General features: G+C 30.8%; 1 protein-coding gene across 4 annotated transcripts in view; it reads left to right on the forward strand.

Annotated features, from left to right (window-relative positions):
• Positions 1-22,517, forward strand: part of LOC143246241 (general transcription factor 3C polypeptide 4-like) — a 55,948-nt gene that overhangs the window by 13,791 nt on the left and 19,640 nt on the right. For 3 of the 4 annotated variants that reach the window (XM_076492613.1, XM_076492616.1, XM_076492615.1), the window contains exons 4-9: positions 236-432; positions 8,330-8,459; positions 9,063-9,148; positions 11,219-11,376; positions 20,073-20,208; positions 20,884-20,982. In XM_076492613.1, coding sequence (XP_076348728.1) covers positions 236-432; positions 8,330-8,459; positions 9,063-9,148; positions 11,219-11,376; positions 20,073-20,208; positions 20,884-20,982 — 806 coding nt within the window. The remainder of the gene's footprint in view (positions 1-235; positions 433-8,329; positions 8,460-9,062; positions 9,149-11,218; positions 11,377-20,072; positions 20,209-20,883; positions 20,983-22,517) is intronic. The other variant, XM_076492614.1, reaches the window with a different exon arrangement.

Below are 22,517 nucleotides of genomic sequence, written 5' to 3' on the forward strand. Positions count from 1 at the left end.
ATTGACTGTAGTTCAAAACTGTTAAGTCCAACTGAGGAATCTTTTCAACTATGAACAAACAAGCAATGGAGATTTTTGTTGCAGAATTAGATAGGCTCATGGGAAATAAATTTGTGTCACATTTAGGATAAAAAATTTGTTTTTATAAGAATTATTACATACCTAAGCAATAGAAACTGTATGTAAATAAATATATTCATGTAAATCATCAAACAGATACTTCTGTTGTATTTAGGTGTCTTTTAGCTACCTTGACTGCAGATCATCGACTACAGGTATACCAGTTCTGTAAAAAAAAGATTCAGGAGGTAGAAGACTTATCATTGAAGCTTTATGGACATGAAAGGAAATCGTGGAAAGAAAGTTCTGCAGTTAAGGGACCAAGTGCTTTCCGTATCTTGCAGGACCGTACTTACAGTCTTGCAGCTATGGGTTTGTAAATGTTCAACTGTGTTTACATTATATGTAATTTAGAATTATTGTATTGTGTAAATATAATAATAAGAGTGTTAAGTCCAGAGCAGTTTTTATTTTTCTGATAGAAAAGGGGAGATAACTTTCCACCATTAGCACCACTTTTTAACACCATTGTGAAACTACGTTTCACTTCTTATAGATCTGTTCATTAGAACAACAAATGTTAATGGTATTTTATTAATGTTGTTTATGTTAGACATCTCTGTATTATTATCCTCTATCTTCACACATACATTTGTATGTTGCCCAACTTTCCATGAAGTTTTCAGGACATTGCTGAGACAACATTATTTGCTACCTGTTGTACAGTCCTTTTCTGCATGTGAATCGAAAACATAATGACGAATCACCTTTAAAGCTGCCAACTCCTAAGTTAGCAGTTTTTCTCCTTCAGTCTAATTTGAACATTATTTATTCCCTGACATGAGGCACTTTGAGTTAAGACATGTTCTTCTATTTGTTCTCAACATTTATTTATCTAACCTTACACCTACAGTTTGCCTTTTCACAATTAGCACCACTTTTTAACACCATTGTGAAACTAGGTTTCACTTCTTTCACTTCCTATAGATCTGTTCATTAGAACAACAAATGTTAATGGTATTTTATTAATGTTGTTTATGTTAGACATCTCTGTATTATTATCCTCTATCTTCACACATACATTTGTATGTTGCCCAACTTTCCATGAAGTCTTCAGGAAGTGTCTGAGACAACATTGTTTGCTACCTGTTATACAGTCCTTTTCTGCATGTGAATCGAAAACATAATAACGAATCGCCTTTAAAGCTGCTAACTCCTAAGTTAGTAGCACGTTTTCTCCTTCAGTCTAAATTGAACATTATTTATTCCCTGACATGAGGCACTTTGAGTTAAGACATGTTCTTCTATTTGTTCTCAACATTTATTTATCTAACCTTACACCTACAGTTTGCATTTTTAGTTTTCTTTATCATGCATTGATAATTTTTCAACTCTCACCAGGCTCAGACACATTTTTCATTGATGCTATACTTGTGAAGAAGAGCTATATTCATTTTATTTCCCTCTGCAAATTTTATGACTTCTAGTTTGAATGCTACTGTGTAGAATTTACAAGACTTTGTGGAAGGCACTGTGAGATGAGGTAGGTTTTATTTTTTAAGAATTTATATATACTCGTAACAAGGATTGAAAAGGGTCAAAAAGGTATGGGCTTGTCTTGGGTTGGTTAATTAAACATGCTTCATTGAGCAGATCACATGATGATCTTCACAACTAAAATAACATGTATTTATTTAAGAAACATTGAGAAATTTTGATGATTAATACTAAGATAAGTTGACAATGTATAAGTTAACAATTAGGCAAACCATGAAGCCTTTTTTTTTTCCAAAAATATGGTAATTGTATTCTTATGTATGAATATTATTTTATTTTAGGTATTAATATTACCTCCACAAAGTAAGATGCACCGGTTTGTAACGGTCTACATATATTCGTAGTTAACTTTATTGTTTTATTGTCCATTGAACTGTGTCTAACTAATAATTCTGCCACACAATTTATAAATCACTTGGTAAACACATAGATCATGTCAACATATTGAATGATATAATACACAAGATGCTCATGAGCATATTTTCTAAAAAACATTTTTTCCGTACTTAATGTAATCTTATTGAACTTAAGAAGCTTCAAGCATTTACATTTTTGTAATCATAAATAAAGAATATACAGGAAAAACAAAAATACAGTTACCTTTGATCTTGTTTTGTCTTTTTTTCTGTTGAATGCTGATAAAATTTAAGTCTGCTTTTTTTTTCCGATGATATTAATACATTAAATAATCTTTATTTACTCACATAATGTGCCTAAGAACCTAATAATAATATAAAGAGAAAGCAATGTTCTCTAATTATTGTAGTTTAACTGGGTCTAACTAGTACATGAGGGACTTTAAAGAATTCCTTTATTGCTTGATCTGAACATTACAAGATAAATTTTCAAACCCACAACAAAGTTAACAGTACTCTGTACTAAAAACAACATAACATTATACAACATTCAATGTAGGTGAAAACTCTTTTCTTGTATTTGTTGTAAATAATATAGTACAAAATGTTAGAGAACTACTGGCAATTTGTGAAAGAGGGGATGTAGCAAGTATTTCTAATTGAAGACTATTATAATTAAGCCTTTAGAATACCCATGTTATAATGTGTAATTTACACTAAATTCTATAGTTCAGAATGGGGTGATAATTAATTAGAGAAGAAGGAAAATCTAGAAAATAAATATAAAAATTAAGAACTTAGTTGTATAATATTAAATTTTGATATATTAAGAAGGTTAAGGGTGTACAGACTCGTATTGAATCTGAGAATGTCAAGTGACAATCAAGCAACTCAGCTGAATTATGGGAAGCAATGCACTACATTTGAAACAATACTTCACAATTATGCATTGATAAAATTATAAAACCATGTGTACTGCTATGGTTAAACCAAATACAAAATACTAGTGCACAATACAGTTTATTTTTATTGTATATTTTGTGTAATAATGTGTATTTACATAATTATTTTCAGTATAGTATGCATTTATTTTTCATTAGTTCATTTGATTCAGTTTTCAAATATAACTACTGTAATATTTTACAATTTTCTTTCAGTATGCAAATTTTTCCAGTACCCAACTTTCCACAAGAGCATACTTCTGTGCTTAGGAATGTAGATTTGTAGTTCTTATTGCTAGTAGTATTGTAGTACAACTTTAATTGCCAGTGTTTAAAAAGCAGTGTTCAGACCTCTTTTTCTTTTATTTAGAAATTTAAATACATTTTTAATGCCATCTTTCATTAGTTTCTTGGAAACCTTTATCTCATAATTCACTGGAAAGAGAAAATGCTTTCCAAGAATATTAAGCATGAAAAGTAATTCAGTAATTGTGAAATATTGGGTGGAACTTAGGTTCACCAACATCTCTTTTGAGTAAAGCATATTATTCAAAGGAAATGGTAAATGGAGAAGAGGCTTAAATTTTAACTTCTGGTTCACTCTATGAAAAATTAACTTTTATTTCAATAAAAATTTCTGTGACTGAGTTGAGGGTACTGCTATATGGGCTTTACTGTTGGTCCATCCCTTGCTTATGTTCCATCTTAGTTATCATTAGCAAACCCCAGGTAAATATTTGTAATATAATGTTCAAAAAAAAAAAATGTTCACCTTTATTCGTGCATTGTAGAATTTATATTGACCATCCAAATGAATTTGTGAAGTAGTTGCATCTCTCATGAATTTGTGTTGAAACGTGGCACACTCAAATGTTATACAGCTCAAAATCTTTAACAGTCTGCCTTTCACTTTGAGCACACACTGGTCTCATATCTTTTACAGAGGAAGTATCAAGAACCAATTGCCTTCAGCACTTAAAAAGATTGTGCATTGCTAGTTGCTGCTTCACTTTAATAGAGCTTTGACTTCAGTGTTTCATGAGTATTTTGGGTTGTTCTGGTATTTCAGGAGTTGATCAAGATTCACCGATAGGTATCTGTTCATTTAATGACTGTAAATTTGCATTTGGAAAATAAGATGAATCCTGATGTTGAGCAGAGAATGATCAAAGCTTTATGTGATGTGTATTAAAAATCTGTTTGCACTTGTGTTTGTTTTCCAAAATGTCTCAATATTCGGTTATGTTCCTTGTGATTACCATATATAATGCCTTGAGTCTAGGATACATGTTAATATGTATCATGAAGAGTACTGAATTTGGTGCTGATTTTGTAAAAATATCTTTACATCTCAGAGAGAGATGTCAATAAATGCAGTTTTCTTAAACCTAAGAACTGGTTCATGGTAATTAGTGTATTTTTATGTACTGTGAGCTTTTGAAGGTAGTGAAAGAACAAATTGTGATGAAACATGCACAAAACAAATTTGTGTCGTGTATGTTATTAATTGATGTATTACTTGAAGCTAAACAGATTTTTGCTTTACCTTAGCTGATCATAACTTCAGTTGTCAGAATATATTTAACTTTTTATTAAAGAAACGATTAATTTGATAAAAGTTATAGATTTCTGTAATTTGCTACTTTTCCAGTTAGCATATACAAAAGCAGGACAAGCCTGACCTAAAGGCAATAGAGGAAATTGTCGTAGTTTGAATAATGGAAGATGAGTGGTTTGTCAAAAAGTTTCAGTTTGTTTTTACTTAGCAATCATAATGTACTAACACAAATTATAATATTTTCACTGTTAAAAATATATATATGCACAAAATAATTTAAGTCATACCTACTTTAGTCTTAATGATTTTATGGAGAAGAAATTATAATAAAACACAATTTTTGGAAGATTTTAAAAGTGTTATGAGGTATATTTTGAAATACTTTTGTGTTAGTTTGTGACAACACAATATCCTGTGTAGTACTTGGAGAACAAAAAAAAAAAGTAAATTGAGCAAGTTGTCAGAAGTCTTGGTATGAGAGAAACTAGTTGTAACACGTGTGTCCTCAAGTCTCATGTTGCATTTTGATAGGAAAACTGATCAACAGCACCTATGTGATCCTACAATTTTTAATTCACTAATTCCTTTAGATATATAGGAAATTTTTTTATCTTAAAGTGATTTTAAGAGGTGGTTAAGTTCAGCAGCATTTTAATTGAGTGACTTTTAACAGTTTTTCTTCCCAGGAAGTTATCTGTTTTAAATACAGTTCTTATTGACTTCCAATTCATTTGATGGCCAGAATACCGTATGGAGAAAAACTGTATTTTTTGTATTTTCATACTTGATGTCTTTTTATGTTCAGAAACTATAGTGTCAAGAAATCTTCTGGTTTCATGTACATAACTTTTTTCACATGATTGGCATGGTATGAACACCTAGTGTTTTATCTTTTAGTACTGTTCTGTTGAAAGTCAGGTCTTCTTTACTAGTATACAAATATTTGTTTTGTGATTCTAAAATTATTCATCTTTGATATTTCCTCTAGTGGTTCACTGTTAGTGTTGCAGCTAGTATAAAGTTTACAAGTTATAGTATAAGAACTAATTGTTATTTTGATTTGTTTATGGTGGTAAGAAAAAAACGTAAACTTACCTTAAAGAAGTTGTTGGTTTTCAGTATATTGAAAGATGGGTTTGAAATTTTTTCTATTCATAAAAATGTCCAAAAAAAGAAATTTCTCATTTTTCATCCCTACAACATTAAACTTGACAGCTGGGCGAAGGAGAGGAAGTTTGTTGGAATGTTTTCAAAATACTTTCTTTGACTTGGCCATGTAGAAAATATATCATCAGCACATTGGGATCAAGGAATTTCTGAAAGTTTTATATGTATGAAAGGAAGTAATTCTGTTTTGAAATATTCCATGAAAATGTTGCACAGCATCAAAGAAAGTGGATTTCACATGGCTATCCAATATTTTGTGTAAAGTGCTTTCCAAGACAAGTATAAATGTTGTTTACACATATTTCAATTAGAGAGATAAAAGTGTCCATGGAACATACAAGGATATGCTCTCTTAAGAAATAACAGCATCATCAACTGGCACATTAATAAATAAAGAATCAACATGGTGAGATTTTTCCAACAACTGGAAAGAGATGTTCACCTAACCATTTAGCAAATGGTGCATGAAAGACCCAGTGTTATAAATCATGGATCTATGAAACAATCTATTTTGTGGTTGGTTGGTTTGGCATTTTATGGCACAAAGCAGCTAGGCTATTTGCACCCTATTTTGTGGTTTAATAAAACTGCATGTAATGTAAAAAAATAATTATGTTTTAATTTCTTTAAAATATCTAGATAACTAGCAAGAACTGTACTTAGAGACCTGTTAAAATCAGACACTTTATTTGGTAAACTAAACTAAACTAACGTGGCAGGGGTTCAGTTTAGAGAGAGAGAAATCAGAAGAGTTCTCTCCCCAACTGGGGTGTTCAGGAACTTTGTAGTTCCTCTTCGTCCCCTTACATGAGAAATGTTTTAAGATATCCGTGGAATTTTACTTTTTTAACATTTCAAAAAAATGTAGTGGTGTATTTGTGAGTGAGAGGAAGGACGGAGAACTGGACCAAAGCAGCGAAAGTGAAGTGAGCCAGACCTTGGCTCGAGGATGGAGTACACTGGCGGCTGGCTAATTGGTTTTTTTAAAATTTACTGTAATTGATTAGATACCCTTGACTGGGAAAACGGCCCTTTTCAGAATCAGGCTGGGACCTACAGGTCCGATGCCAGAGATTTTGCTGTGGGGGGAAACGGGAGTGCCCCGAGAAAACCACTTTCACGGCCTGGGCCAATAATCTACCCAGACCGTGCCCGGAAGTAGCTGGGAAAAAAAAAACAACAAAAAAAACACAAAATTGAAAAAAAACAAACAAACAAAAAACCTGATGAACTACGTTGATGGTGTCTTTATTTGGTAAAGATTAGAGCTATGTTTTTATATACCTACCCATCTATAACAAGTTCTTCTAATTTTCTTTAGAAAAGTTTGTTTAACTTTGTAATTAAACTATTTTCATGTAACTTCAGCTTTCTTATTGCTTCAAAAAGACAGTAGGGTAAGGATGGGTTGTCACTTTTATTATTACAGTATGATGCACTAATTATGCAATTAGTTGGGAGTTTTATATTTTCACCATTGTTTTTGGCTGACTGAACAATGCCCAACAGTAAGTTTGTGCTTACATTCATCTGCATTTGGGTTCATATTGTTAAAGGAAGAGGATAATTCATAACCTAAAAATTATTGTTCTGGTTCAATGAATTAAAAAGTAAATAAGTTACAGGTTCAAAACATTTTTATCAAGTTATGAAGCTTTATACCATAAACTGTTTTTGACCATATTATCAAATTTGTTTTGAGGCTTTGAGTCTTGAAGTACGTATGCAGCTTTATATGATGCAAAAAAGGCATTTTTAATTTAGGAGTTAATCTTTTTTATTTGTCCTTTCTTTCAAGCTGGATTTTTCAGTGTTACTGAAAGGAAGTCTGATTTACGTCATTATTTTTGGTAGTCAAGTTTTGGAGTAGTGTTGTTGTAATATCTAATATTACTAGTGTGCCAGACTGCAAATTGAAAGGTCTAAGATGATGAGAAATTAATACAGTATATAAAGTAAATTTCACTTTTTTATATTATTAACAACATTAAAAACTACATAAGATATACAATGTGTTTTATAGCCTTATTAAAGTAAGCCATGTAATACTATTTTAAAAAGCAAGCTACTTTATTTTTTAACATTGACTTTCACATTATAGTTTCAAGAAAGATTGGCATTGTATTGGTATGCTTAGAATTGCAGAGAGATAAACTAGGTACAAATGTTTGGCCGTGTGCATCTTAAACATACAAGGATCAGAGCCAGATTAAGACCACAGTGGGCTTATAAATAAATTCATTTCTATTGATCTCCATTTATGTATAAACGTTTTTGAATGACATTTTACCTACGAAAACAATTCTTTCCAAAATATAAAACTTTTAAGATGCTTGTTTACAACCTCAAAATTATAGAAGGGTATTTAAAATTTTAAAAAAACTACAGTGAGCCTTTTGGCACATTAGGCTCATAGACTACTACCTATTTTGTGTTTGTATAATCCAGTCCTGTCTGGTTCATGGAAATATATATAATTATAGTAAAATGGAATGTTTTTAAGTACTTAAAACTTAATGTGTCAAAGCATTAGTTATGAGATATTTTTGATAAATTTTAATTTTTAATAACAATAGTTTTGGAAATAAATGTTATATAACATGTGTGCACTTGTTTAGTCATGTTGATTAAGAGGAAATATATTTTTTGTGCTGATGTTGGTTCCTTTATGCTTGTAATTTTACTTCCAGAAATAACCTGGACTGAAAACTTTGCTGTGTCCCCTTCCCACCCAGGTTATCCCAATAGATGTTGCTATCTGATTGTAGCTATGAGGAGTGGAACAATTATTTTTTGGGAATTTTCTAGAAATAATAACAAGTAAGTTTGGTTATACTAAAGTTATACATTGTTATTACTAGTTACATAATTTATAATTTTATTCCTGATGACGAGAAACCCACTTGAAGTAAAAATACATTTTCAAGACGGCTGGTATGCTTATTAAAACTTTAATACCCTACCAGCATTTTGAGAATACATTATAATTTTCTTGTTTTATAATTTCTATTGTAAATGATATTTTAGAAAGTGTTAAGAGTCACAGGAGAAATGTCTTTCAGATTTTTGACTGTGATTTATTTAGTGTGCAAATTTGTTTAATAATAATAAAATTTACAGCAAAGCATTGGGGAGAAAATGTATCTTCTATTATGCTTTTAATTTTAATATTTAACTTGTATGTTACAAATTGTTTGTACTTGTCTGTAGATCTAATTTGTATATTTGTATTAAGAACTCATTGTTTTATTGTCTAGAACATTATAAACATTGTGATATTGTTATTAAAGGTATTCTTTCATTCGTAAACAGGTATACTTTAAAAAGGATGATGCATTTTTGTTGCTGAACATTAAAATTGTAAGAAATGTGATTGATACTTATATTATTAGTTTGATTCAAGTGTCTGTTATTTTATTCTAGAATAAATATTGAGTTAGGACACAAATGGAATTCTCAACTAGGAATGGTGACAAGTTTGTGTTGGCAGCAGACTGGTCCTCAGTCAGGTGAGATTGTATATTATTGATATATATAGAATTCTCCTTACTTTAATTTTCATACTACAGCTTAAAAGTTTTTGAATTGTTGTTGCAGATTTAAGTTAATTTTCTTAATGATTGGTTTTGTATTTTTAGCTTTAATCATTTCATCTTTAAAATGTTTGAAAAGTTAAATTTATGCTTAAGACTGAAAATACTTATAAACATCAATGTATTACTTGGTACTATAATGCAAAACATGATAATATGTTGCTCTTAATTTTATATTAAATGACAGGAGTTATTGAGCACTCACCTGAATCAAAACTTAGAGACTTCTATAAATGTTCATGAAATTAAAGAAATAAGTCTTTAAAACCTAACATTTATATGATTAGAAAGATCTTTGTTGGTGTTTTCCAGTTGGCAGTAGAAATAAACTATCATTACAAGTTTCTTTAGGTAAAAAATCAGAATTTCTAATGAAGTATTTTCACTAAAAATTTCTCTGAATATAAGGAGTCAAACTGCTCCAAATGCAAAGTAATTTTCATGTTAACATTAAAAATACTGTTCATCATCTGAAAATTCTCAAATTTAATTTCTATAGTTTCTAAGATCTTCTAAATAAATTTCACTTTTTGTTTCAATGAATTTTATATTTGACCTGTCATTTTCTCCACCCTAACTATATGAGGCCTGTCAGCTTGACCAGTCTTCTAACCACAATAAAAAAAAAATGAAATAAATCTAAGTTACCCTTTTTGTCTTTCTAGAATGACTTCAGATCATAACAGAAAGCTACATTTGTTTTTACCTAAATTCTATTGTTTTATTTCCCTTTGAACTGTGTCTAACACTCATGTAACACAACTTGTAACTTATTCAGCAGTTGTGTAGCTGATATTACCCTAGTGAATTATATAGTACACAGACTTCAAGGGAGCATACATTGTGATTTTTTTTTTTTTTTTTTACCTAATCTAATATGTTTCTCACCTTTACATTTCATTTACCATAATAATAATAATAAGGATATATGTGAAAAACAAGAAATATAGTATTTACCTGGGTCTTTTTTTTCAGCTGTCAAAAATTGATCCTACTTTTTTATACTAATGGTACTCCTTCACTGAGTAATTTTTTATTTAATTAAACAATGCACCTAAGAACACAGAATACTAACACATAAAAAGGCAAACAATGTTCTATAACTGTCATACTTTTTCTTCTTTCTAACTATGCAGTAAGAGCTGTTATTGAAGCAGTGTAAATGCACTCTCTGAAGTGATCAATCACGCTTCACTATCTTGCAGTCTGACAGATGAATCTGGGTTTGGCAGATGCCAGGAGAATGCTACCTGCCTGAATGCATAGTGCCAACTGTAAAGTTTTGTGAAGGAGGAATAATGGTCTAGGGCTGTTTTTCATGGTTTGGGCTAGGCTCTTTAGTTTCAGTGAAGGGAAATCTTAATGCTACAGCATGACATTTTAGATAATTGTGTGTTTCCAACTTTGTGGCAACAGTTTGGGGAAGGCCCTCTTTTGTTTCAGCATGACAATGCCCCTGTGCACAAAACAAGATCCATAAAGAAATGGTTTGCTGAGGTTGGTGTGGAAGAATTTCACTGGCCTGTATAGAGCCCTGATCTCAACCCCATCGAACACCTTTGGGATTTACTGGAACACCAATTGCAAACCAGGCGTTCTTGCCCAACCTCACTCATGTTCTTGTGGCTGTATAGGAGCAAATCCCTGCAGCCATCTTCCAAAATCTAGTGAAAAGCCTTCCCAGAAGAGTGGAGGCTGTTATAGCAGCAAAAGGGGGACCAACTCCATATTAATGCTCATGGTTTTGGAACGAGGTGTTCAGTGAGGAAAAACATGGGTGTGATGGTTGGGTGTCTACATACTTTTGGTCATGTAGTGTACTTGTTCATAAGCACAAATTCTGGTTATAGAATCAGTTCTTATAAACTGTTTAAATGAAGGATCTGAGAAGCTAACCATTATTTAAAAATCATTGTTGTGTTAATATGACAAGTGAATAACTTTCTCCACATGTATTTATTAGATGTTATGTATAATATTTTGTAGGGTTTTTAATGGTTGGAGCTCTCAGTGGCCAGGTGATAATTGTTCCTGCAGTTGTTCTTGCTGATGAAACTGGAAAAAACAATTTTCAGATGGGACAAACCTGCCATCTGTGGGAAGACTGTGATAAAATTTCTGTTAGCGCTATTTGCATTGTGAAGGTAAATTTTTGTTACGAGCTTCCAAGAAAATCAGTAATAAAAGATTGATATAATTATCTGAATATATGACTAGAGTATGCTTATTTACAATTGGGTTTTTCTTTTGTCACCTTTGCCAAGTTTTCACATTTAATGTGCTCTGCTGCAAATATGTGAATGCTTGTAGATATGTTCAGTTTATATGTATTAGTAAACTGCATGAATCTTAGGAACAAAAACATAATCTTATAACTTATAACTTACTCCATTATTTATAATATTTATTATTTTTTAACATGTATGGAAATTTCATTGCATAGTATATTGATTTAGTTTTAACTTAAATCTCTTAAGATATTATAGCAATTATGATCAAAACTTGGTTAACAGCAAAGATAATCAAGTGATGATTCATTTCTCTGTATACACGATTATAGTTTTTCATTTCCTTCTTTATTGATTATAGAAAAATAAGTGCTTTTAGTTTATTTGCTTTATAGATTCATATGATTTTGTTTCTGTAGTAAGCCTACTTTCATACAAAATTGTTTTAATAAGACTTAGTGTCTTTCTTACACTATCAAGAATAGCAATGCTTCTGCATTGTGATTAACTTATTTTCCTCCCTAACATGCTTATTTAACAATTTTTGGACCAAGGGTTTAAAAGTAGTTGTACTCTGTATCCAAGTGTTCATATAAACTTCTATCTATACCGTAAATCTTGATTGCAGGCTTATCTAATTTTGTAATAGTTGACAATTCACACAAAAAAGTACCATCATTTTGAATGCAGCACAGAAAATGTGGCCTATTATTTCATTTAAAAAGAAAAATGAAATAAAAATTGAAACAGATGGCACTGTTAGTTTATTCCAGTATATAGGGCCAAACTCTTTTCCAAGATGTATTAGGATTTTGTTAAAAATAAATGCACGTTGAACATTCTACATAACAGTAAGAATAAAAATTCACTTTCAAAAATTGAAATGGTAATAAGGCAATAATGTACAAGATTTCGTTTTAATTTGTCCTATCATTACACAGTTTTCAATTAATTGATAAAAATAAAGCTACGTCTAGTTCACATGACTGTAAGGAATTAATTTATTTACTACAAAAAAAAAACATTTCTACATCTTACTTTAGTAACTTGTAAGCCCAAGTTAACTAACAAAATTTCAGAATCCAAGCAGAAATGTCTTACTAATGATACTATAGATAACTTACCATTAAATATACAAAAATCCTTTGTTAATTGATTAATTAAATTAATAGATGCAGTAACTTTCATTAAATACTTCACTGGATTATGAGCAAATTTTTATGCACTGATTACTCATTTTCATGAATACTCTCTCCAAACTTTATTATTGTTACATCATGATGATCTTACTAGATATCTTAGGAGTACTTTTATTAATTTTTTAGCTGTAATATCATAACACTGTAACACAAATTTTGTTCCTGGATATTATGTGTTATTTACTAATTGCTTATGTTGTAAAAGTACAGAAAATGGTCATTATTCCCTTCAAACTTTGCTTTTGTGACCTGGATAATGAAATTTAGAAATCAACATATTTTCTATGTAAAAATGGGCAAATTTGCACATTTTCATTTACATAAACTCTGAATGAAACAGCAGGTGAATCAAGATTTACATGTATTTATACTAAAGTTATAGAGAAATGAACAAAAATGTTTAAAAGTGAGTAGTTTTTCAAGATTTGCAACTGTAATTTAAATCACTTTTACATATCAGCTCCCAAATATAGTCTCCCATCATGTTTTTGTTATACACTCCTTGGTAGCAGCATTCAAAGTCCAGTATATCTTGGTGGATGTACTCACCTTGCTCCTTTGAGTATGCTCCCATGTTCTTGAATTTATCAAGATGAGCATCAAGGATGTGGACTTTCAGGGACACCCTGCAGCCCATTTTGCTGTAGTTCTTCACTAGAATCTCAACCAATTCCACATAATTTTTGACCTTGTGATTGCTCAAGAAGCCCCAAACCACTGCGACAAAGCTGCCCCAAGCTTTTTTCCCTTTCTACTGAGCTTCTTGGGGAATTCTGTGCACTCCAGGATCTTACTTATTTGTGGTTCAACAAAGACACCAGCTTTTACCTTTGCCTCAGACAGCTTAGGGAAGAAGTCTCGGAGGTACCTGAAGGCTGCAGACTCCTTATCAAGAGCTGTGACAAAGTGTTTCATAGGACCCAATTTTATGTGCAATGGTGGGAACAACACCTTCTGGAGGTCCACTAGTGGCTCACACTTAACATTATGCCTCCCCACAGAGAACTCAGTCTGTTGTGGCTAGTTCTTCCTGTTGTAGTGCACTGGGGTGTCCCTTTTGTCCCAAAGGCAAAGATAACAGGGAAACTTGGTAAAGCCTCCTTGGAGACCCATCAGAAATGCCATCATTTTGAAGTCTCCGATAACCTCCCAGCCATACTCATCATACTTCAAGACTTCTAGCAAGGTCTTGATGCTGTTGTATTCCTCTTTGATGTACCCTGAATTTTAAAAGGTCTAAAATTTGTGTAATATAAAATCTTACTACTCAAGCAAACAAAAATTGTCTGTCTTACCTTCTAGAGTTTTTTTGCAGTGCTCGCAGGTAAAAGGAGGTGTCCAGGATTTGTCTTGATCCCCTACAGGCATGCCAAAATATGCCTTGTAGGCTTCAGACGTTTTAGCAGATGCTGTCATAGAGTACGTTTTCACTCATCTTGATAAATTGGCCATATACGTAGCAGAAGGCGTCTGAAGAATGCTTGCAGCTTCTTGATGCCATCTCTGATAAAATCAGATAGGTTTGTGTGTTCACTTAGGCAGCTAGAACTAAACTGAAGTGTTGAGCCCCTGTATATATATTATTATGGAAAGTACTAGAAATTTCTAAAAGGTTCTTGAAACTTCTTGTAAGGTTGAGAAAATTCTCTATCAGCTACTCAGCACCGAATCTACCTGGAATGTTCTGGAAAATGGGTAAATTTGAAAATTTCATTACCCAGGTTAAAAAAGCAAAGTTTAAAGAGAAACATAGGTTTTTTTCCATTTACTTTAGGTACAAGCAATTAGGAAATAACAATTTCTGCCCAAGAACAAAAAAAAGTATATATTTTTACATAGTGTGATTTGTAGCTCTCTCTGTAACAAACAACTAAAACTATAACTTACAATACTATCCATTCTTAGATTGTAAAGTTCCTTGAACAGTTCCAATACAAAAATAATGGTATGCTGATATGTTCGTTAATAAATTCTTTAGTGGTTTTCTCTTCCAATATCCATGGTATGTAGAAGGAATGGTCTCTTTTTTTCCCTTATAGTCATTGGCTGTCCTGTCACTTGGACATTTCTTCCTAGGTAGGTTGTCAGGTCAGTGTTTTTTCCTTGTTTATTCTATGGAAGTGGTCGTTACAGTAACCTCTAGAGTTATCCAGTTGGCCATTCATTTGCCAACATTTTTCCAAAGATAACTGTGGTGAGTGATCTATGTCTTGGACTACCCTATCATTCTCTGTTCAATAAATGTTATTGCAGATTTTTTAACCCTATAGCACTGCTGCCATTTTTTTAAACTTATTCTGTGGATATCATTGAGTTCCATTCAAAATTTAATTAAACCACTTTAATATGAATGTATTTTAATGAAATTACTATTATCAAATACATTGATTTTAAAGTTGTATGCTATCTAAGTTTTATTTCTTTAGTTTAAGAAGAAACATTTAAAACTGCAGTTTTTGCTGTCATATGGTTCACTTGTTGTTACTGGTCTAAACATTAAGCTATTTTACATGATACTGTGAGAAAATAGTATAGATTGTAGGTATAGGTCAGATTAAAGTTCCACCTGTCTGGAAAACTTTCAAGAATTTTTTATGGGGGTTTAACATTCCAATATTTCTAAGCTTAAGGTCAGCCATGCTTACTTGCAAAGTGAAAGCTATGTTGTCAAGGGACAGTTTTAAGTTGAATACTATGCTTTATAACCAATAGAAAGAGCAGCTTTTGCACTCTTCAGTTTTAACCTGAAGAAATCTCTTCCAGTATATGGATACATATAGTATGAGATAAAAAATAAGAAGCTTAGTCGATTGTTTGCTTGAGGGGTGTGTGTACTGCTTGGCATCTCTTGCCTTATATATGTATTAGTTTGCTAAGCAGTTAGATTGTATGTAGGTTTTATATATATATTTTAATTAGTTGTGTAGTATTTGTGTTTTAAAATGCATATTTGAAAGCTGTATGATTGTATACATTTAACTTGATGTAGTTTGACTTGGGGAAATTTGTAAGCAAGATTGCATCACTTCCATTAGTGAAAGAATTTGTGGATGACCTTTGTCCTATAATACTAAAGAACAGTATGGGGACTGGTTAACATACCTCTATCAAGAGTAATAGACAAAGAATTGGAAAGGAAAATTAAAAATAAACTATAAATAAAAAGATAGAAATAAAATTATGCATATAACAAAAAAGGTTTCAAAATTATTATATGAAACTTTAAAAGGTATGCACATATTTGCATTTCCTAAATTTAAACCTTTCATTGCACTCTACACTGATGACAGTATTTAGAGTTTTATTGATGTAATAGAGAAAATGAAAAAAATTAAACATTTACTTTAAAAAACATTTGATATTCATTTAGGAGGTCCTAGAGATTATGCAAATGAAATGTGTGAACTATTCAGAGTTTGAAGGCAAGTAGCTATAGTAAGTAATGAATATTTTATTATAAGTAGTAGAAAAAAATCAAAATTACATACTGAATTTTTTATAACACTACATAACCTAAGGATTTTTAAAGTCAAATTTTAAAACTATTTCCCCAACTAGTTTCAGTTTTGTAAAGAACTCTAATGAGAATTACATACCTGCTTACAATAAAGGTAGATCGTGGTAATGGGATTAATATAACATGACCCTTTGTAACACCTTAATTTTAGAGTTTGTCTTTTCTTCCACAAATACAATTTTACCCTGATGGAATCCAATCTAAGCAGCGTTAATATAATAGCAACTTTTTATTTTACCTCAAGCTGAGTCTTTACTAAATAAAGTCATCTACACCATTATACTAGATCCAGTAGAGCTCTTCCAACTAACAATACCTAAGAACACACTGGAATGCTTGATTTCACTACACCTTTCTCACTAGATGTACATTTATTCCAAATAATGTGGTATGAATATTTCACTTCTTTCTGGTACAGTGACTATCCTCTCTGTTTTCATTGAAAGATCAACTTCTGGTGTAGTAATTGCCATGTAGTTCACACATTGTGAAGATTGCCTTATTGACATTCATGTCTCCATATGAAATCAGCTGGCAATATTCACTCTTCTATGTTGTAAATTATACACCATGAGATGTAGTGAAACTTCCTGTAGTAAAAGGGCAACTTTCTTCTTGTTTGAACTTCCATCTGCTGTTTGCACCAGTTCCTCTTCTTTCGTTATTCCAATATTACTACTCTCAACTTGACTGCCCTTTAGTACATAAAATTTGCTCATCACTATCCTGAACTCCCATCTAATTCCACATGGCTCAGCTGCATTTAAGCATGCAACAATTATCCATCAAAGGAGTACAGTACTCATTCCTATTGCAGCTCACTCGTTCTATGCATTTGAACTCAATATTGACTGGTTCTAGCTTAGTTTTGCCTTTTTTATTTTTAGCTGTTAAGACAGGAATATAAAATATTTATAGCTTAATTTATTTTATTAGTGATTAAAAACATTGTATACAAAAACATAAAATACAACATTAAGATTTCACTCAGCTTCATTTGTCATCAGCTGTTCTGTGCTGCATGACGAGTGATTTTAACCACAGAAACATATTCAGGTTGTGTTGGAGTGTTGCCCAGGTATGCATTGTCCTCTTCCTTACAGACAATTGATATCTTTAGTCTGTTTTAACAAAGGTGTTTTGTAATAATTCCCAAGCATAGCTTTGTGGTAATTTTTTACTTATTTTTTATAGGCATTAAGAGGGTGGGAATGAACTTCATGTCTATAGCGGAAAAAATGCAGATGCTTAGGAGCTATTCATGTCTATGTTGACAATTAAAATAGGAATTGGCAGTCAAAAGAAGTATTATAGAAGACAAGGTGGAACTGCACTCATGTAACTTATGAAATTCTGAGAAATCAAGTGTGACTGACTGACTGATGGTGCTTTGCTTTTAAGATTATGATTGTGGCAACTTTAATAATTTTTTATAGTAATGTGATTAAACAAGAGTGAAAAGATTACAATTTAAATAAGAACTTAAATATATTAAAAATTTTATTTAGATTTAACATTTGGCTAACTAGTTTGCTACACTAGTGCCTTAATTATCCACTATTTCTGTTAGCCACAGTTTTTTGTTTCCTCTGGACCAGCACAGATATTCAAGGCAGTGGTGTATATATTTACTTTCACAGGAGTTATTGAAAACTAATGACCATGTGATGTCAACAACCACTTTAGTATTGCATGAACTATCTACTTTTGGTCCCATGTGTGTCTAAACACATGCACTGATTAGTTGAATTGAGAGAAAGAAGAAAACAAAATAGCACAAAATTAGTAATTTGTTGTCCAACCAAAGTTTTTCATTCCTGAAAAATCATGAATGCTGAATCACCTATTAAAATTTTGGAAATCTGGAACTAATTTCTCATTTCGTAAATTCTAATGCATTCTGTTGCATTCAGAATTTAATTAAACAACTTTACCATCAGTGAATGTGAATGAAATTAATATTAAAATGTAGGTTATTATTCAAAGTTTTATTTTATCCAAGTTTCAAGGCCTTTGTTTCAAAATAAATAATTAAAAAAACTTAAAACTTCAGATGTATTATCACATGACCAACAAGCAATGAAAATTTTCTATTTTGGCTCTCTGTATCCTCAATACTACAATGGCAGTTGAGAAGAGGTACATCTAGACAATAAGATGCTCACATTTGATTTCTTCATTTCAAAGTTCTCTGAATGAATGCAGTTGAAACAAGTAATATATGTTTTCAGTTCATGACATCTGTCACACCCACCTTCAACAAATTTGAGCTGTATAGCCTACATGTAGATAGTATGTACACTAACATATAACTATAAGAAAGAGCACATTTTACACTAAAATATAATAGTGATTATTTTGAAATTGGTGCACAATCCTTTATGAACTATCTAGATCCATTATCATCATGATTAGCAATTTCACCTTACAAATTATAATATTGAAAATATAGCTTACAACATTTTATTGGATTATTGAAATAGAGGAGCATAATCAGAATTCAGTTATGTAAAGTTTTGAAAAAGATCGAATGAATAGGGTGAAAATACAAATAAACTGCTTCATTGCAACCTTTGAGAAACAGAAATCCAACTGTATTTGTTACTTATATTTGTTGTTTTAAAAATATTGTAATGGTTATTTTCAGCACCAAACATTTAAGTTTGATTCTTGTTTTACAATGAATGTTTACAAAGAAATATTTTTACTATAAAGTGTGGAGACTTCATCAGTAATGCAAAACGTTTCAGCATTCTCCACCTTTGCCTTTGTTTCCCCCTTTTTGTTTTTCAGTTCTTAAATCAGAAATCTAACTAATTCTGAAAGCATTATCTTGAAAATGTTGGTGCTTATGTACAGTTATGTTTTGAGTCAGAGTTATTTCAAACAACTTATTAGGTTTATTTTGGTTTTGCACTGAGAGAAAACTTTTTTAAAATTTAATCTGTGATCCTTGAGAACATTTTTATTATTTCAACTTTACATGCTGCATTCTTTTTTTGATACAGTATAAATATTCTTTTGATGAAATGAGAAATTCAATACAAAATGTACTTTTAAGATCTCAGATGATTTTAATTTGGTAATTAAAAAATTGTTTATTTTTATTTACAGTGTTAAATTTCTAGGTTTTAAAGAAATAATTTATCAGTGAGACAAAACAAATGATAAAAGTGTGATTGATTGAAATAATACAATAAATATAGTGATTGTCAAAAAAAAATCAATATTTCAGTTTAGTTTTTCTGGAAAATTATATCTTCACACCAAGATTTTATGTAATTCTAAGAGAGGTTTTTTGAGAAGAGGTGAGGGAGTATGTAATGGAATGTCATTCCATAATTTGTATGCAATACACAATATATACCTTCACTAGCTTTATGTGATCAAATAATAGTTACAACATTTCATATAAACAAGTCGAAGTATGCTGCATCTACTGATATGCACTTTTTGCTTGCAGGTTTATTACAGTTGAATGTAACTTGTTATTGAAAGCTCATAGCAGTTTTTGTAATATTACGTACACTAATAAAGTTATTGTTCTGTAGACTGTACCATTCAGGATAACATTTAGATGTAAGAATAATACTTCTAAACTGAAATAGTGGAAATCTGCCCATTCTTTGCTTATTTTTAGACTACTTAATGGATTAGAAACCATCTACACTTAGGTTCTCAAAATATCCTCAGTTCAGTATTCAGGTGACACCACAGTATTATCACATTTATTGAAGTTGTTTTGTAAAATTAATAACAAATAAAAAAAAAAAATCTACATTAATGTGTGTTAATAAAAATTAACATTTTTATTAGGTGTAACATAATTAAAATATTTATTATTTAGAAATGATGCACTATTCTATTCATTTTAAACTTTCTTTTGAATGCAACAGGTATTAGCTGGGTGCTTCCTAACAGTTGTCAGCAAGGGTTTTCATTTGATTGGTAGTAAGATATTTGTGAGTGACACCTCCATGACCATTGAATCAACTGGATATACAGCTGGGCTTCATCAACTCACAGCCACAGGTACGATATGCTGTTTTAAAGAAGTTGTAATTAGTAGGTAATGATTCATACAGGATAATATAATGACTTAGTCAGATTCATAACTGAATACATAATATATGGTCCTTGTACTGTACTGTTTTAAAACATGGATCTTATTTTGTTCAGTAAAGAAGTGTTTTAATATTCAACTGAATGTAGGAAGGATAGCAAGTCTGGAAAATTCATATTTTTTACTTCTTCTGAACAATAGCTGTCTATCTGAAAGAAAATTTTGTATGTATTTAAATAGTTTTTTTTAGTAATTGGTCTAAAATAGTAAAGTCTAATAAGGAAACATAATTTTACCTTTCTTGGGAATTTTTATTTTATTACAAGATAAACACCTAGGGGACCTGGGGCATATTTTGAGTCTCATGTCAAGAAAATACAACAACAAGAAACATAAAATTTGACATCTGTTAAGGAGACAACACAAAGAAAAATCTCAGTACTTGGTTATATATCAGTGAGATTGTAACTAGGAAAGTAATTAATTAATTGTGTATAATTATCTTGAGTACAATTTATGTAATTTAAGAAAACATTATTTTAACGTAATTTGAGAATTTAAGTCAGTCGTTGCTATATGAAATTGTACTTTGCATCTACATGGTTTAATACATATTTTGAAAGTTTGGGTGCTTAATTTATCAGGTATGTGTATTTTGAAAGAAGAACCAAGTAAAACCGTTTTACTGTTGAGTTCTGCTGATGGTCGTATTGTAAAGATTGAAGTAGACTCTCAAGGAAAAGGTCAGTGTAAACCACTATGCCAACATGAGAACCATACACCTTCAATAATTTATTGTAATGTTTGTAATTTTTAGAATTGAAACATCACCATGAATAAAGCTATATAAGCTTCACTAGCAAATTAATGTATGCAGGTTTTGCAGCAAAATAGAATGAAAGGTAATCAGAATCATATTTCTTTATCCCTATTTATAGTTAAATCACTTTCTTTTAAGTGCATTTGTTTGATCCAGTAAGGGGTAAGCATATGGAGATGGAGTTAAACATACCAACATGTACTGTTTAACAGAATGAATAAAAGTTCACAAGTGGGTGATTTAACTATGTTACTTTCCAGTTTCTTTTTAGATTATGTAGACATCAGCATGGATATTTGTATGTTTCTTCAAATTCAGTAACACTGACACAAATATTACAATTCTTAGCACAAAAATGGTGAATCACTAACAACTCTACATGCATCTGTGCCTAAAGAAAGCAATATTTGCTAATAATCTGTGACTTTTATTAATTCTATTGAATAGTCAGTAATCTGTGATGTATTACAAGCTAGAGAACTAGAATAAAATAAAGCCAAAAACAAGCTCATTAAATCAACTTTTGATAAGTAGACTGAAAGTGGTCATTTAGAGTGAGCTTTGTGATTCAAGAAATATCCAAACTGAAATTTTATTCATGCATTGTAAGAATATGTAACAAGAATTTAAAAAAAAGTCGTATATGTGAAAATGCTTAAATAGTTCATGTTACACATTTGCTTTCTATACTACACCCACAGTACTATTGTATTAACTTGAATTGTTAAAAAACTGTCATGCTTATAAGTGCTATTGAGTTATCCCTTTAACTCAGTTAGTAGAGCCTTGGTATGTTGGACTCAATAGTAATAACAATGGTATTTTTTAATGTGAATACCACAAATTTTTGATTCTTTAAATGTCTATAAAACTAACTGTGACCATTCAGTTTTACTTCTAACATTCAGTATTTCAATAGCATCACAGTTTTAAAAATGTTTAAATGAGTCAGTTTTATGGTGGCTAATATATTGAAGATGAGGAAATCATTAAAACTTAATATAAAAAACTTCCTATCTAGTAGTCATCCCATTATTTTATATCTGTGAGGATATTCATCTGTTAAAAAATGAATTAAAATACTCAAAAACTGAGAGTTTAGCATTATGGTAAATTTTGAGAAAAGTATGGTTGCTTTTTTTTATTCCACTTGTATATTCTGTTTTCGTTTTTTTGTGGGTTTTTTTCAGAAACAAACTTATGGAAAGGCAAATATTCTAATGGAATCATAATCTGAATAAAATTCTGGTATAGTCTTCAAACATGTAAAGCAAACTTTTTTTAATCGTTTTTATATACATCAGCATTTTCTATGGACAAAATGCCCATCATTTTATTTATATTGGGCCTATTAACTTGAAACTAATGTCAAAAATTATATTTTATATATCTGATAGTTACTTTTAATCATTAATGTTTCCAGTCTTCATTTAAGTGTTGGTATTAGATTGTAGCAAG

This window comes from Tachypleus tridentatus, chromosome 3 (genome assembly GCF_004210375.1).
Source record: "Tachypleus tridentatus isolate NWPU-2018 chromosome 3, ASM421037v1, whole genome shotgun sequence".
NCBI lineage: Eukaryota > Metazoa > Arthropoda > Merostomata > Xiphosura > Limulidae > Tachypleus > Tachypleus tridentatus.